This window comes from Calypte anna, chromosome 3 (assembly GCF_003957555.1).
Source record: "Calypte anna isolate BGI_N300 chromosome 3, bCalAnn1_v1.p, whole genome shotgun sequence".
Lineage (NCBI taxonomy): Eukaryota > Metazoa > Chordata > Aves > Apodiformes > Trochilidae > Calypte > Calypte anna.
In genome coordinates this window covers 58,777,024-58,795,206 of record NC_044246.1, presented here as the reverse complement: position 1 = coordinate 58,795,206, position 18,183 = coordinate 58,777,024, and the positions used below count along the sequence as shown (strand labels likewise).

At 37.6% G+C, this 18,183-nt stretch overlaps 1 protein-coding gene across 2 annotated transcripts in view; it reads right to left on the bottom strand.

Moving 5' to 3' along the window:
• HBS1L (HBS1 like translational GTPase) overlaps positions 1-14,274 on the bottom strand; it is a 59,262-nt gene extending 44,988 nt beyond the window's left edge. Inside the window, exons 1-4 of one of the 2 annotated variants that reach the window (XM_030447329.1) lie at positions 14,100-14,274; positions 10,984-11,049; positions 8,882-9,013; positions 6,526-6,720 (exon numbers count right to left, since the gene is read on the bottom strand). In XM_030447329.1, the coding sequence (XP_030303189.1) occupies positions 6,526-6,720; positions 8,882-9,013; positions 10,984-11,049; positions 14,100-14,142 (436 nt within the window). In that variant the 5' untranslated portion in view covers positions 14,143-14,274. The remainder of the gene's footprint in view (positions 1-6,525; positions 6,721-8,881; positions 9,014-10,983; positions 11,050-14,099) is intronic. The other variant, XM_030447330.1, reaches the window with a different exon arrangement.
• Between the last annotated feature and the right edge of the window lie 3,909 nt (positions 14,275-18,183).

Below are 18,183 nucleotides of genomic sequence, written 5' to 3'. Positions count from 1 at the left end.
CTGCAATTCTTAACAAATTGTTCATTAATTCTTAAAAAAATATCATTTTAATCTCTGCAATCTACCATATTATGGGACGTAGTCCTCTTTCAGTCTTTTTATTACCAGAAAGATGTAGAGAAGGGCAATGGGTTATTTTCTAAAGGAATCATACCAACACTAAACATCTACATCAATTTTTTGACAAACTACTGACATACTTCAGAAGTCACTGACAATTGTTGTTAATGGGTCATTTTTTAAGTACACTATCAAACGTGTCCACAAACCAGATATAGAACACCTCCAGGACAACAGACACCAGAAACTCATGAACCATGTCATAACAATAACTCATCTCAACAATCACCTAAAAATCACAAACTGATTTTTGGTATAAATGTAAAGGTCAACAAGCAGTATGCATGCACAAAGGAGCAACTGGCTGTATAGTTTCATACATCTCTACTAAAATAGAGACCCATTCCCACTGAGCCATATTTGGACAGCAATTTGGAAATACCAAAACAACTTGCTTCAAGAAACAAACAAGTCAATCAATCAGTAACCACTGGTTTGATTTTTGCTTCATCACATTGTCTTAAAGTGAAGACAGTTTCACGTAAGAAATTTTACTTACTTCCACACAGATAGTACTCTAAGGTCGGAAACATTAGCACCCATCTAAGTATAGCTAACTTTAATAATATTTCCTCATGATCTAAATAGCACTTTGGACACAGAAAACATTAGGAATGTTGGCTTTGAGAAATCAACTGCAGAATTTCTACGGTAACAGAGAGCTTAAGAACTAGCTTTGGACAGTTGCTTTTATTTATTTCACCGATATCCTTCCCTTTTTAAGAAAAATCGTTACTTTAAAAAAGCTTAAAAAAAAACTTTATTAACTAAAAGCAAACTGGAGCTTCAATATTGTATCTGAAGACACACTAGTAGATGCCAGCCTTTGCCTTACTTTCTCCAGAGGGATCTTCCACAGAAAGAAATATGCCCATGCAATCCTAGCAAGAACCAGAGCCTATTTCCATACTAGTTACAATCATTATAGAACATTAAATAACACCTCTATATCCATCAGGTAATTTAACAAGAAATTCTAAGTCAGTCCTTTAAGAATATGCATTTTATTTAGGTACATAAAGCCAGGCCTGTAAGACAATTTCGTATTAAAAATATTCAGCAGTCACTTAAAAATTATGTACAAAATGAAATTAAAGTTTGAAAATAACTTAGGAGTGTGCAGTCGGAATCCCACAAGTCTATGTAGTTTATTACCCTTTTTATGTCCATTTGCAAACACAGACACAAGTACTTTGCAGTGTTAATATGTGCATTTCAAAAAAATTAACACAATTACCCATATTAGACAAAGATACTAGCTCCAAAATGGTGGAGGGAAGGGCATTTCATACATATAGCAATAAAATAAGATCACTGTGTTAAGATTAAACAGATTTAGTTAACAAGAATTAACATTCATTAGGAAGAAACACTTCAGTGGAAAAGCTAGACACATACTTCTTTTACGAAAACGCCATACACTATAATATCATGCAATATTCTAAGACAATTAAACCTGTCACTAATGACATAAGCCAAATTCTCAATAAGGAAATTAGGAAATAATTAGGGAAATTAAAATACCTGTTCCATTTAAAAAGTAAATACAGTAACATTACTTGTTTTAATAAGAACAAAACCAAAACTTTTCAAGCATGTAAATAAATAACCTCTGCTGAAAATTAATTGGAATTCCAGTTCATTCATGACTTAGGCACCTCTGCAGTTTTCAGCCTGCAGGTTTGCAGTAATTCAAGGCTCATTTCAGGATTGCAAAGCAAAGAAGAAACTTTCCCCTACTCCCTTTAAACACTAAACAGTATGTATTGCTTCTACTAAATCACTCACAACACTGAGACAAATGCAAATGAAAAAAATTGATGTGAAAATTTAGCTACCTGACAAGATCAAAGTTGTTCACTGAGGTATCAGTACCACAGTAAGATCTGTAATACACATATAATGCTGATGCCCTTTGGCTTCAGTCACTCAGAATTTAATTTTCATTAAATCTATAGCTCAAACTGAGCTCCAAGTACTACACACGGCCACCTAAGGCTTGTACATACTTTCCAATGGAATCCATAGGAAATACATTTAGGTGTGTGTCCAGTTCAGGCTCTAAAATTATTACAAATGCTAAGATATATTATGCAAAGTGCAACTAGGAGAGTAAGAAGGCAGACAAACACCAAAGAGGAGTTTAAAAGAATACAAGAAAAATTATTTAGATTGAAAAATAGAGGTATTGAATCAAAATGAGGAAAATACACATGCATTGGAAATTTCTGCCTACATTAATTAGGGCCTCAAGAGTACTTGCAACATAATTAGGCAAAACTATTTAACAATATACCAGGCATCACAATTCCATATTTTGCACTAATATTATACCTTTTAAAATCAGAATTTCATTACTACAAGAATACAGAGAATTTTGAAAAAAATGAACTTTAGTTATAAGCTCTCCAAACAGGGCATTTTGCTCAGTGGAAAAATACAGCATGGGACTTTTAAGCAGTGAGAAGTTAATATTTGGACTAAGTATAGAGCAATTCATTCCTAAAATGCAATTCACATTGCTCAAAAAGCAGAATTTGATATGAAGACTAATTATTAAAAGAATCAGTGTACAACTAACACCAGCCAGATTTCTATAGGGAGCCTTCTGAGGAAATAAATCAGTTATGCTCCTACTCATGAACTTATCAGATTGCAGTATGCACACTGGATTGCATTATTTACACTTCAGTGCTTTAAGGCACTCAAAATAGGTAAGAATACAGGTGGCTAGATTAACATGTCAAGGAGAAGATAAACACCGCAGCACTGTCATTATGTAAAATTTTTATTAGTTAGGATAAGAAACATTAGTTTCATTCAGGAGGTCAGAGGTCATACTGCTCATAGTCCAAAATGACAACAGCATCAACCAGACAAATAAGCAAAATATAAAGAATGAGAAATTTGTACCTGAGAGCACTGGAACACGTTTGTTTCTCAATGAACAAAACTGAAGTGAAAACGGAAGTCAGGAATAAACCTAAAATTTTTGTCTCCTTTTTGATGTAACATCCTCAATAAAATTTACATTAAAACCAGATGAAAACTGTATCAATCATTACATACTAGCTGCCAACTTTAGCAGGAAAAAGTGCATGGCAGTATATGAAAAAATGTATTTTTCTAGTTGCAGCAGTACCTTTGTCGCACTCATTGCTGTTTAGGATCTAAAATACTGACACTGGCAATATATTAAATGTAGTAACTTGTACTAAAAAGAAAGTTGAAACATAAATGCATTACTAATTTGACAAATAGAGGCACCAGAACTTGGTAATTTTCAGCTTAAAAAAATAAGTCCAGAATGTCCTGATTCTAATCTTCCATGTAAAGATTCAAAGTCATAGCAAAGGGTGCAAATAGTAGAAGATAATATATTTCCATTACTAAAGGAAGCTTTCCTCTAAACAGTAAAGTGACAGACACAAACAGCACTTATACTTTGCCTGTTTTGTTTTTCCATTAAGCAAAGACTCTAATGCTAAAGTTTTAAGAATTTATTCCAATACTTCATCAAATGACTTGAGAATAAAAATAATGGAATCCTGCTGAAACTCCTTAAGAAATGCAACATGTATACACTCACAAAATAACTTCTAAATTCTGAGTATCCCATTTTGAGAGAGTGAGGGGAGTACACACAATTTTTACTGCTCGGTCTCCTACAAATTTGGTCCTATCCAAAGCTATACAGTTCCTACCAGAACTAAAATTGTCAAAACCTGAGGTTAGTGATGCTTTTAAAAAACAAAGGTATTTCTGCTGTAATAGTGTAATCAGTATAAAGATAAAAGACAATAGTGACATTGACTAGAAATAACAATTACAAGACTGGCAATTTAATAACATACCTTATCAGGAAATCTACCTTTAAGAACATTTAATAAAACAGTCATAATATAAACTCTTCCTTCTTCCCCAAATATACACCATATAGCAAAAGTAATTACTTCACAAATAATTCTTCCCAATAAGTCATATCTTCAACACCTAGAGAGATGTTTCAGAAAGCCTAATGGTGTTCATAGAATTTTGCACATGCAATTCCTATATACTAAAGACTTTGCAAAAGTTAAAAATATTGTCAGTGAAATTCAGGTGAAAATTAAGATATTCAGTACAGCAGAATAAAAGTTCATATACAAATTTCCTATCAAACAATGAGAACTGTAGTATGTCAACTTAAAAAAAATTTCTAAAAAACCAATTCTTGATCATAAACAGGTCCTATATAGTTCATTTCTTTTAATGTACCAAGATACCGACACTGACTTTTCAAACTGTTTTTGCACTACTCTCTTGTAAAAGCTTTTTTTTGGTTAGCTTTCACAATATCGTCGGGAGATGCTGATTTGAAGTCAAAGGGTGTTATGGCTATTACAGGACACGTTTCCTTGGGTTTTACATCTCCCACTTGTCTACTATATAGGAAAGCTTTATGTACACCAACTGCACGCCGCTTGCAGCCTTTGGGAGGGTAACGGAGACACAAGGTTAAAGCAAAAGCTGAAGGTTTTGCACACAGTGTTCTCATCCATGGAAGGGACAAATCCTGCTTCTTGGAAGCAAGTCCTCTTTTGGGTTTTTTAGCTGTTTTGCCAAAACCAGAACATTTTCCTTGTTTTTCTTTTGAAATTTTGGTTTCAAGGTCAAAGATATTTGACTGTGCTACCACATTTTGCTCTGCACATACATCTGCATTTTTTACAAGGGCACTTAAATCAATGCTGGTTTTTTTAGAGGGCCTCAATTCAGTTACATCGAGCATGGGAAAGTCTGTCTTTTGCTCAGTTTTATCTATTTCAATAGCCTCTGCTATTAAATCTGAGAGTGATAAATTCTCAACCTCCTTTACTGGAGAAACTTTAGAGAGGGTGAGAGAAGACAAAGATCCTGTTAGCTCTGACATCCCACCTGAAGCTTGAGGCTGACTTAATAGTTGTGACAACGGTGAGGTTGCCAGCTTCATGTCAGTGTGACTTACTGATGACTGGGTATAAAGGTCAGCCAAAGAGTAACAGAGGCCAGCACTGCTTTTCTGGGGCTCCTGAAGTAAGTCAGCCAATGATGTACTTCCAGACCTTAACAAAGCAGCCGGGTTTGAAGAGGGGATTTCTTGTTCTCTACTTTGCACAAGTGAAGAAAAATTTTCAAGTCCATGCTTCCTATTTACAGTATGACTGACTTCATTATCAAGAGCCAATTTTCCTAAAGCACTTGTTAAGCACGGAGAACTGTACAAATTTGCATTACTATGACAATCAGAAGTATCTGAAGAAACAAGAGGAATGCTGTCTTCAGGACCCAGGGAATCACAGACCACATTCTGCTTCAGCAAGGATTTCAAGTCCTGCGTTGCCTTGCATTCCAACTTCTTAAAGGAAGAAGATGGGTTACTTCCTATGCTAAAGCAAACATCCTCACTGCCAGGAATCAAACTTTCTGCATTAGTACTTTCTGGTAGCTGACTCTCTGCCTGTTTATTCATAGGTTCACAAAATGATCCTTTACACAAATCACCACTGAAAGATGACAGAACAAGCGAAGAGGATTGCAATCCTTTTCCTTCAGATGGAAGCATATTGGATTTTTCAGCATCAAGGAGCATTTTTTCATTTGTAATCAAAGAGTAACAAGCTGAACCACTTTTGGCTGTCACATTTCCAAACCCTGGTTTGTTACTGTTGTCAGCAACATTTCCTACTGCACAAGAGAATCTGTCTGTATCAGTACACACTTCTGGACAATTAAGTAAGTCTCCTTACCTTACAATAGCCAGTAATTTTCAGATGGAAGTGCAGTCACACCGAAACATCCAATTTTTTTAAAGTTGACAGCAGCAATAAAAAACAAAAAGAAACATGAAAAGGCATTCAATTACTAAGTGTTATCCAAAGATATGCAATGTTCTATGATTAATTTACATGTATACAGTGAAATACCTAAGAAAATTTAAGATTTGGCAATAAATGCCAAAAAAGAATAAAAAAGTTTAAGTATAAATCAAAATAAATAAGTTACTGTACAGCCACTAACAAAAAAGGAAGGTACTGGGAATGGGAGATAATAGAAGCACATAGAACTTAATAATGTCATCCAACTTTTAGGATGTGCATTTATTCAGGTAAGTCATACATTACACACCAGAAATTTACTGTGAAATGCAGATGACTGCAGTTTGAATTTGAGCTGACACTAAGGTTTTATTTTGACTTCTAGCTCAAGAAAAGCGACTATTTCTTTCAGATGTTTTAAAGACACAGAAATAGAAAAGTTGTTCTTTTTCAAATTTCTAATTAACGACTAATGCAACAACAAACACTTTCACAGCTTCTAAAACCAAAATTAAACTGTACACAAAAATTAATCCTTTTGAATGTCAGCAAGTAAACAGACATATACCTTTTGTTGTCTTTCTTACAATTGCAGCATCCTGATTCTTGGTCTTCACATTTTGCTTATTGTCTTGTGAAAGCACAAAATCCAAAGCCTTCTGTACATCAAATTTATTATCCAGTACTGCTTGCACCATTGTTTGCTCTGGTACAGACTCTGCCAAAACTTCTCTCATTTGATCAAGGCATGAATTAAGTCGTGCTAGAAAAGACATAAATTTTTTTTTGTGCAGTTTATGATAGTAATAAGTGGCGTATCTGCTAGCACCACAGATCATATTAACAAAAACAAGAGAAAAATCTCACGGTAAGACAGTCTTTAAAAATTAAATTTTAATCTCACTAATTACCACTTTGCCCCTAAACCCAGCAGAATGTTTCACTAATTTCAGGTATTGCTATAAGGAACATATCTATTTACTGGCCTATAAAGTCTCAATGTTTAAATACTCTGATGTAAAATTAACTGTCTTCACCGTAGAGAAGAAACACAATTAATCACCTTAAAATTATCCAAAGTAATTTAGTAAGTCAATGTGGAATCCTACTGTACATTTCAAATGTTTACAGATGAAACTAAAACAGCATTTTCAGGGATATTTTTTGTTTGAAGATATCTGCAATCTTTATCTTATGTAAAATTGTTAATATAGTTTTTCAGCTGATAAATTAACTTTCTTTGGTGCGTATTTCTGCAATTAGTTTAAGCCTTGACTAAGTTAAGTTTCTTAAACTTGCACAAGGGACTGAAAATTCACCAGGCTGCTACTCACTGGAAGTAGCATGCTGATCAGACATACAAACACAGGAGAACAGAAGAAAGCCTTCCTGAGCATCAGTTTCTGCAAGTTCAGATTTCAGGATACAGAACTAAACAACTGTAAGACAGCTAGCCATTCTTTATTTGAATACCTCCTCAAAGACAGTGAGTTTTAAGAACTTTGCTAAGGGCATTTAGCACCACAGAATTACAACTTCTTCTAGCTAACTTACATCAGCACCCTTGACCTCTGATCCAAATAGCATGTCAATGTTCCCTGGACATTTGCTCTGCAAGACAAATACTGGCAGAGTCCCATCTACTGGTTGGTGATTTTATTATCCAAAACTCAGTAAGGACAACCTTGCCAAACTCTCTGCAGCCAGACTGAATGTAATTTTGTATTACTGGCCAAAACTGCATGCTGTGCCAAACTAACAGGTCTTGTGGGACCACTGCTGTTTTCACAGTACAAATGGTCATTTCTAGGTTTTCTTTCCTTAGACCAGAATATTAACTTCTGTCTTGTTTAAGTAATAATTCTTAACTAATTGAGTCTGTCAAAGCATTCTGAAAAGCCAGGACATCCTGTTGTCTAGATCACCTGTCTCCACATATATTAGATTATTTCTGGTTGGCCAAATTCTTTCAAATAGTCTTCTACATTATTTCTTGGTGTAAAAACATGCATATTACAACCCAATTTACATTATTAACCCATATGTCTATGCATTACCATCATTTCTACCAATTAACCATGGAACCTGGATTGTTTCTATTCTATTTATTGTTTCTTGACTTTCTGCACCTTGTTTTAAATGCCAGTTTTCATTCATGCATTTTATTGTCTATTCATTACCCAACACACTTTACTCTGAGCTTAACAACATTTTAAAAATAACTCTTCCAAAACATTAAAAAATAAGTTACCTATTATTACTTAGGAAAATGACTTGTGAATGCTTTTCACTAAGCATGCAATTAAACTATCAGGCAGCAAGCATAAAAAATAAAAGCAAATGTTTTTTTCCCCAGCCACTCAGCTTGGAACTCAGCTTGTAATATGGAATTCATGGCTGTAAGACTGAGCAGAAACCAAAATCTAATTAATTCAAAACAGAGTATTGTAGAGGATTTAGGTATCTCAAGATACTGTTTCAAGGAAATGGATAATTTTGAAAACCTCTCAATTAGAGTTAGTTGACAGAATCTGGAATTCAATACAATCAAAAGATCATTCTACAAATACTCTGTTTCTAATAATCTCCCCTAAGCATCTATTTGCAGAGTCACAACCTTGAGCTACACAGATATATGATCTAAGCCAGTATAGCTGTTCTTTTATGCCCGAATTTCATATCAAATCTCATTATTTCTAATAAAAAACTAAGAACATATTTCAGTGTATGCAAATAAGTTACAACTACTATGTGAAAGATAGACCTTGAAGAATCACCATTGATATATGCTCATGAAGGATGTTGCTCTACAATAAAACTACAAAATCATGATCAGTGTCAATCAGAAATTTTAATTTAAGACTATTTTAGTAAGTCCTTAATTCATAGAAGACATTGTTATGAGTTTTCTTTTGTATAATTACCTCTATCAACTTCAGTTAACTGATGACTGGAGTCATCAGCAGTATCATCTGTAACTTCATAGTCGTAGTCTTCTTCTAATGGCTCACCATGTGTTGCTGGTTTGTCTCGTCTGGAGTAGATAAATTGAGCTGCTGCATTAGGTAAAAAACAAAGTATGAAAAGCAAAAAAAAAATTCTCATTTAAAAACAGAACATATCTCAAAGGACAAATGTTAGGATGCTGACCTGTTGCAGTGGTTTCAGGGGGAGAATGGGTCACTACTGTATACTGAGTACTACCTGAAAACTGTACAGAGCATAGAGCAGTTCATGCTAGAAATATACATAAGTCATCAGCCCAGTGAAACCACAGGATGGGCATTATCCTTATATCTATGTAATGCAAAGTTCATTATTCAAAGTTCATTGTATAAACAAAAGAATATACTCTAGGTTTGAAAAACAGTATTTTCTACATCTAATTACCATCTATGACCTGATGTCTTCAGAATCTTATTCCACAATAGTATTTTTTTAAGCTCAGATATGAGTAAGAAAAAAAAACCAAAAACCAACCTACCAGGAAAATAACATCGTATGGCACTGTCAAACAACTGATAAAAATTTAATGAAGCTGAACACAGTCTCTTTTCTTGGAATTTAATTAGAAATACAGCCCACGAGTTAAAATGTATATTCACACAAAACTTTAAACAAGTGCATAATTTAACTTTGATTAAGCCACATCATGTGCTCTGTGTGTGTGTGTATATATATTTATATCACATATTGCTGAAAATGAGCCACAGTCATTACATACTACCAGAAATGTATAATGTAAACAGATTTCTTTATGTTATGTAATCTCCTCCCCAGCTCTGAAGTACACACTGAAGGTGTATGTATATTCAGAAGTAGAAAAGCCTTAGCTATGTTTCCCAAATGCATAGTGTTTTATATTCAATCATCATAACTGAAGCAACTATTAAAAGACTGCTATATAATGTAGACCAGATTCTATTATAAATGAAGTGCATGTAAAAATAATTCTTAGGAAAATTACTGTGCACAAACAAGAATCACTTTTGCAATTCAGCAGTTTATACTTGATTAAAAAGTAAACACACTGCACATTTTCATCACAAAATACAAAGCTGCCTTCATTCTTAGAAAAAGGTCTCAAAAAATCTAGCAATCAAATTTAGAAATTGAATGCAAGGCAATATGAATATAGATCAGACAATGTGACTACAAATAATAAAAATACAGACCTAGATTCACTATGTAAAATTAACAGGATGACAGAGGAATAGATTTTTAAGGAACTTTAATTAACTCAAGTACCTGTGGTCAGGTCACAGATTACCTCACAGTCACACTGGATTTAGATCCAGCCAAGTTACCTGCAGCTTCACATCAGACATTCTATTCCAAGGGCCTATTCAGATCTAGAAAGACGGACACCAAATCTGGGGAAATGCTAAACTGATAATACTGCCAGAGATTTTACCATAGAACACAACTTAATGGTTCTACAGACAGACTGAATTTAGCCGGCTTGGGTCACTCCAACTGTGTCTTACCTGAGAACACAGAATCACTGGTCTTGTACCTACTTTGCAGCATTACAGATGTCAAAAGGTTAATTAGCTTCACATGATCTTGAATCAGAACAGAAGCCAGTGAGGACCAGTACTGCATCCCACTATAAAACTCCCTACCCCACATTTTCTCAAAGTTGTATAAAAGACATCAATTACCAGGTGCCAAATCACAACTGTTTAGTACACACAGAGCCAACCAAGAATTTCTTTTAAATACCAAGTGTTTCAAGATTATCCACACATTCCCATAAACCTGTTTTTTTACTTTTATCAAGCACATTCTGACCATCCTAGATAATCTATTCGTGTAGCTCAAGACGTGCCCAGTTGTCTAATGTGACTTCCAAAAGTGCAATAATGCCTAGCACTACCTGACTTTAACAGGATTATGGCTGCTAGGCACTTTTCAAAAGTTTCACTAGCATTGCTTTCAATTCACTAGATATTGCTTTATTCCAGTCATAAATACCAGAGTAGGAATCAGTGGACAGTGCTTACATGTAATCATTTGAACTAACCTGTCGAAGGAGAAATACAATAATCATCTTCTACTGACTGGCCATACACATCATCATCTTCAAAATCTATAAAGCAGAAACAGTACAATTAGGCTGCACAATTTCTAAACACTTAATACTACAATTCAAAGGGCAGTTTTTACACAAGGTTTTAAGGAATTATGCATCTCTAGTATTCCAGAAGCACAGTTAAGTACTGTTTATTTACCTAGATAAGAAATTTTAAGTTACAACAGTACAATTTTAACATTTAGCATTTAATGGGAACCTTCAAGAGTCACCATGCTTCACACCTCCTCTTTCAGCAACTCCTTCAGAAGGACACCCTCACAGTGCACACCCAACTTTCTCCAGTTCCACAAATCTTTACCCACAGCACTTCTCTTCACATTCCTGCGTGACTTCTCAATAGTTTTAAGTGCAAACAGTTAAATTACAATCTCTACTCCAACAACTCAGGAGCAGCACTCCTACTCCATACCCATCTGCTTCTCAGCTTTCTTCTCAGGTCTGCCCTCACAGCCACCTGCCTTTCAAATCAAGTTCAACATGGCAAAAATACAATTCACAATTCCCTTTTTTCAAGAATCTTTTACAGTTAACCTAAACATAGTCATATATTTTCCCTATTAAAAAAGAGGAATGAGCTTTCAGGAAACAAAAATAAAGATCCCAACATACACAAAAAAAAAAAAAAAAACAAACCTAGTTTTATGAAAATCTTGGGAATAAATCTGTAATTTTTACTGAATAATAATGAAATACATGAAAAACATAACGAAGTATTTTTAAAGATGTTACTCCATACACTTGGCAGTTTCACAAATAACATTTAATGTCTGTTACTTCAAAAGAGTGAGAGAAAAACACAGCTAACATAGATCTCCAGTGTAACATCAACTTAAAGATCACAAACCGGGACATTACAAACATTGCATCCATCTATAAAAGTATGCCCCACAGACTATGGGGCTACTCTGGAAATTAAGTATCAAGAAATAAAAAAGCATATAGTAGGCTTGGTTTACTCTTGAAAAGTAGTATATTGTTATCTACTTTTTGACCACGTTGAAAGGAACACTCTGTCTCCTGGTTCCAGTCTAGAAAAGAGCTATACTTTTTGTCATTTGCCAATACTTGGAGAGTGTCAGGAAAATTTCCAAGATGCCTTCTGTGAATGGCTAACACATTCGTAATAAGTAGAAAGTGAAATCAAGGTAAGTCTTGTCAGAGGGCACTACTTAAATCATTTGTATATCCCATACTGGTTAAATTCCTTGACTTGGGAAAAGACACCTCCATGAAAATGGCTGTTTGAATTGACCATAAAAATAATTATTTAAATGACAGAAATTACAGAGGACAGAGCAGAAGCCACAGAAGCACTCCACACTACCAACAGCTGTATCACCAGCATACTCTCAGCTGGAATATCATCTTCGGTTCTGGTCACATCACCTCTAAAAGGAGGGAGTAGAAATACAGTATGGTCAAAGGCCACAAGATCTAAGACTTCAGAAGATTTCATAGAAAAGATCAGGAAATACTGCAAATATTTACTTCAGAAAGACAACAAAGAACTGGGACAAAGCATTACAGAGTCTTAAATAAACGTGTGGCATTATATTAAGTGGGGAAAAAAGAAAAAAAAAAAGCATACTTCATTTGTGACAGAAATTATGTGATGACAGTAGTGTACAGTGTCAGTATAAAGACCACACAAACACAGACCTGTAATTAAACCTGCTGTGTAATGCAACTGTAAAGTTTCAAACTGCACTAACAACTTACGCCTCACATGACTACAACAAATTACTATGTAGTAATTACATAGTAATTACTATGAGTTACTAAGTAACCTCATTAAAAAATATTCTAATGAGTGTACAAACACTGAAATGAATTCTACAGATTTGGCACCCAACTACAGATTACTGAGATTCTGCTGAGATCATTTCAACCAAACTGTGATGAAAAAAATCCCTAGAGGATGAAAAAGCTGTAAAATCCCCAATCCAGCCTAAGATTTTGCCTACATTAGTTGAATTTGCACAAGTAACACCAGGAAAGCAGGCCACGCAGATGCCGTGGTTCACATTATTGCACCTTAAACTCCAAGATCACAAGTGTAAAACTCAGTTTGTGCTATTATGATTCCTACACACATTGCATGTCTACTCAACTCCAAAAGACCAGAGGCAGACAGATTTCTTGCAACCTCCAAGTATAATCTAAGTAAGTCAACTGAATAGCGGCTCCCATCTTGAAGTGTTCTTTAAAAACACCAGTACCAGCTGGAAGTGTGTCCAATTTTTCCACAGCCCAAGCCAACACAAAACCACTGAGAAAGCAGAGTACAATTTAGTTTGCCTAAATTAACAGAGCAAAAATCAAGCAGCAGCACCGCAGGTAAAAGCTCTTAAACAACTTGCATAGAATTAATGAGTTCCTAAGTAAGACACGACAGAAAGGTGTCCAAAAAACGGGTTTCCCCTTGGATGCTCAACTCCATCTTCAAGAACTACATTTCTTCTTTGAGGAACGGCTCTGTCTGTACTATCAGTGAACATCAGCAACAACTTGTCAGAGTGGGAACACAAACCTTCAAGTTTTACAAGACTCAAGAGAGGTGGGTTCAATTACATCGAGGCTGGTTTTTAAGTCACTCCCATCCGTCTGAAAAGGAGTCATTTTCGGCAGGTTCAGGCAACGCACCAGGGCCGCCTTCTCCCTGCGTGGGAGTTCCTGGGAGACCCTGGCAGCAGGCGGCGGCCCTCAAGGGTAGCGGCGGCCCCACCACGTGTGCCCCACCGGGCTGCCACCCGGGCGGGGAAGCGGGAGAAGGGGCGAGGCTTCGCACGGCGCCTCAGCCAACCCCCGCGGAGAGGAAGGGAGGGGGCCCCTTCTCCCCTCCCACCGCCCTTGACAGCCCCCCGTGCCTTCCCCTCCAGCCGCGCGGGCCCCGTCACACGGACACCGCCGCACACCGCCGTGGGGCGGACGGGCCCGCCGGGGTGGGGAGGGAAGGTGTGCGGGCCGGGGGAAGGGGGAGCGCGAATAGACCGGCCTTTGGGGCGGCCCCCGCAGCTGTGCCGCCCGTTCCTGCTCGTCACTACCTTCGTCGTAGTTATAGCCTCGGACATTCCTGTGCCGGGACATGATGGCGACTACGACGACGGCGGCGGCCGCCTCCCTAGGCCGCGGTGACAGTGGCTCGGCGGATCTAGGGCGCCATGTTGGTGTGCGGCGGGCCTGGCGGAATCCCCCTGCGCATGGGCGCCGGGCGAGTTTCCGCCCTCCTTTCGCTGCCGCCCATGCGCGGCACCTCCCGCCCGTCCCGTCCGCTCCCGGAGGGGCGGTGAGGCGGGGCCGGCAGAGGCGGACGGCGCTCTCTCTACCACTCTCCAGGCGGCTGCGCTCCGCCCCCCACGCCGCGCCGTTGGTCACGTCAGTGGCGGGCACTGGGCGGGCCAAGAGCCCAGGGCCAGGGAGGGCGGGGAGGGGAGGGGGCAGCCGTGCTCCAGCAGCGTCCCTGGGTTGTCTCGGGGCGGGAGGGAAGAGCCGCTGCGGCTCAGGGCGGGTGTCTTATGTGGGGCAGCCTTCGGTTCCGGCGTGCTCAACCCACGCAGCGTAGCGCAGGCTCGGCCATGCCGAGCCAGGGTTAACTCCTGGATGTTTCACCTGCCCCCGACCGGGAAAAGTCCCATCCCCGGTCCCATCCTTGTGGTGCTGCAGCCATCGCTGGATGTGCCGGCATCCAAGCGCCCTGCTACAGACGCTGCCCTGAGCCTGGTGCTGCAGCCAAGTGTAGTCTTGACGGTGGAAGTGTAACCCTGACTGCTGCATCAGTGTTCACACCTCTGACTTAAAATGTGATATTTTAAGCCATATTTTCACCTATGTAAGCGCGCAGAGGTTGAAAGGTTTTGAAATTGACCGTAAATTTCAATTCTGGAGCTGAAACAGTTCAAACTGACCTGTTTTGTTGGTGACCAGAGCCATTATAATCCAGTGATTGAGAAATGGCTGGGATTAAGTGAAATGGATGTAGGTAAATGCAAACTTTTAATTAACGTTGTTGGCACTGTTCAACGGCAAATGTCAAAGCATTAGGCTCCATGGAGGACTTTAATTTACTGGCACGTTACTAAAACCGAGTTCCAGTCTGCCAAGTTCTCTTGCAGTGCCCTGGGAATCAGTTGCTCCTCTTGCTGGGTCCGAAAGAAGAGCAAGCAGAGAGAAAACAGCGCTGGTGGCAAAGAGGGATAGGAGAGAGATCCCAGTTCATGGGCCCTGCCAGTGCTTCCTGCTGCACTCCAGTCCTGACAGACACCTGCATTCACCTACATGCTCAGGAGCTGCTAGGCAGATGATACCCTTAATATTTCTCAAGTCAGATGTCTCCATCTTCAAGATCTTTAATATCTTGATTACTATCTTTTTGTCTGGTCTTGACAATGCTTTGAGACACCCTCTTACACCCACCCACATGTCCTCTGGCATCCCACCCTGTAGCCACACATCCCCACAGTACCCTGGGTTTGTTAGTGTCACCAATTATTGTCTCATTCTGACCCACATGCAAAAATTGTTACTATCTGGCACTCCACATCCTTCCTGGTCACCACCAGAGTCAGGGTGTGTTTAACACAAGCCAAAGTTAGTATTCATATACAAAGGGTATGCAAATGTGCAAACTTTTTCCCTGAGGTTATTTGCATATCTCTAATTTATACAAAACAGGACATGCAGCTGCACAAACTTAGGATCTATATTATGTCTTTCATACAGTACTAAGATTAAAATAGAATCATCAACGAAGATTTCTAATCAATGCTGGTGTTGACCTTTAGTGACCTTAATGTTCTACTCTAAGGCAGAGGTGTGGCAGAAGTTGTGTTGATCCTTATTTGTCCCAGTCTCTTGATAGGGATCAAAGACACAAAAGGGAAAAATTGCTATCATACATTGTGATTTAATATTACACAGCCAGGGTAACACACCTTAAATTCAAAACCTTATCCCAGCATGTCCTGAGCCTTTAATGAAGTAACTTAAGATGGACTTTAGATAGCACTACAACCCTCAAAGCATCCTGCCAATCTACCTCTAACAGATTTACCTTGGAAATAGTATTCTTCCCAACTTGCAAATGTTAAAAACTCCAGTAAATCTCAATCATATAAATTTAGCATTTTTTTCTTTCACATAGAGACTGTTCTCATTTCACACATGACCATCCTATTTCAAAGATATTTCTTTTATCCTTCGCAGTCATGCTTATTACACAAATTACCAGCTTCTTCTGATATAATGTTTTTTTCATATTTGAATCTTATGTTCACATTTATTATATAATTGTCCTTGTTTTTCAGTGAGTGCATAGGTACAGTCCACAGTTCATTGGCTTGTCAATCCATATGTAACATGTTTTTCAAAATTTCAGAATTAGTATTTAAAATAAAGAAAATAAGTAATACTTGTAGAAATAAAAAAATCATCTAATCCATGTAGTCTCTCAATAGCATTAACCATGAACTTTCTGCTAGTTTTCTTCATTTAAAGTAGAATCAATTAATAAAGTACTTAATAATGTATTTTAGCTAAGTAGTCTTTTGAATTATGTTATTTCTTCAGCTTAATTCCAGATGTTATACCACATTATGCAGAGTGGGTATTAAATTTTAAAATATAGGTATTGGCAATGCCAATAAGCACATTTCCAGCTGATAAATGATCTGACTGCATCAAAAGAACTCCAACTAGTGCATACATGTTTGGTTTTGTATAGAATGACACAGTCCAGAGCAGAAGCTGGTTTAGAAGTCAGAAAATGAAGAGTATTAATAAATAATCATTTTGTACATATGGTAAATAGCAAGTGTCTCAAATTTTCCACTGTATGAATGAGCTTGTTAAATATATTTATTATATCTTTAAGAATGGATCAGTCTGCAGAACAAGTTTTTTCATGAGTTAGCGATTTACCTTAGTCAAGACCTTATACAATTTCAACAGGACCCAGCTAAGATAGACGAATAAGTAATGTGATGGCAATTTGATGTGGAACAGTTGCCTATTGGGATGGTTAACGTGAGCCATTTTTATTCCTCACAGGTATGTAAAGTTCCTGCTGCAACAAGGAACAAAATATTTCAGTGCCTTTACCTATGTCTGTACTTCCCAAAACACTTGGGGCTCGATCCCAGACTCCCCTGTCATCCTTCTGCCTTCCTGCTGGCACTTAAGTTGCTTCTTATCTTCAGTGACCCAAATGTCAGCCCATAAAGAGAAGTTTAGTCAGGGCAAGAAGGGGAACCACCTTGAAGCATGGGCTGCCACAGTAGGATTTCAAGTTCAAGGGCATCTGCCAGGAGCATAACTTGTTAGAGTGGCAGCTGTAGCCACTGGGAAGCACTCACTGAAAATCCCTGATCGATTGTTTTTACCACTGAATGCGTATTAAAAAACAGGAAACAATTAAAAGAGAGAGTGGTTTTCACTCCTCAGTGGTCTGTTAAGTTTGTTGCTGATACAGAGGGAGGTGAGTAATGAAAATCATCAGGGGCATGGGAAATTTCTTCCACAAAGAAAGATTAAAATTATTCAGAATTTGTTTTACAAAGGAGATCTATAAAATGGAAGATGACCAAGGGATATACTAAGGAATGGCTCATAAAAAGACATTTTTTCCCTCATAGTTAAAGAGGAAATTCCTTGAGGTTGAAAGCAGGTTTTAAATGGATGAAAGTTAAACAATTTTCATTTAGCACAAAATTAGACTGTAACATTCACTGCCAGAAGAAATTATCAAGGCCAAAAACTTAGCAAGATGCAAACAATTCAGATACATATTTAATAACAAGAGTACTTAAACATGATCACAGTAAAAATAAAAATATCAAAGTTCTGCAAGACTCCTTCATATTAGCAATTAGATCTCCTTTTAATTGTTAGAGGTGACTGACAGGGTAAATTAATGGGAGCTACAGATAGAAGGGAGAGACAAACCAGAAGGCTGTCATTATGACTCAGTTGAAGATGAAGCACGTGTGTGCTAAATTGTATTATAATGAATCATGTATATATGTAGAGGCAGCATTCTGTTGTATATCACTGTAAACATCAATTTAGCAAGCACTGTAAGAAGTTTGTCATGGATCCTGAGTACTGCCATAAACTGTATCTTCATCGATATAT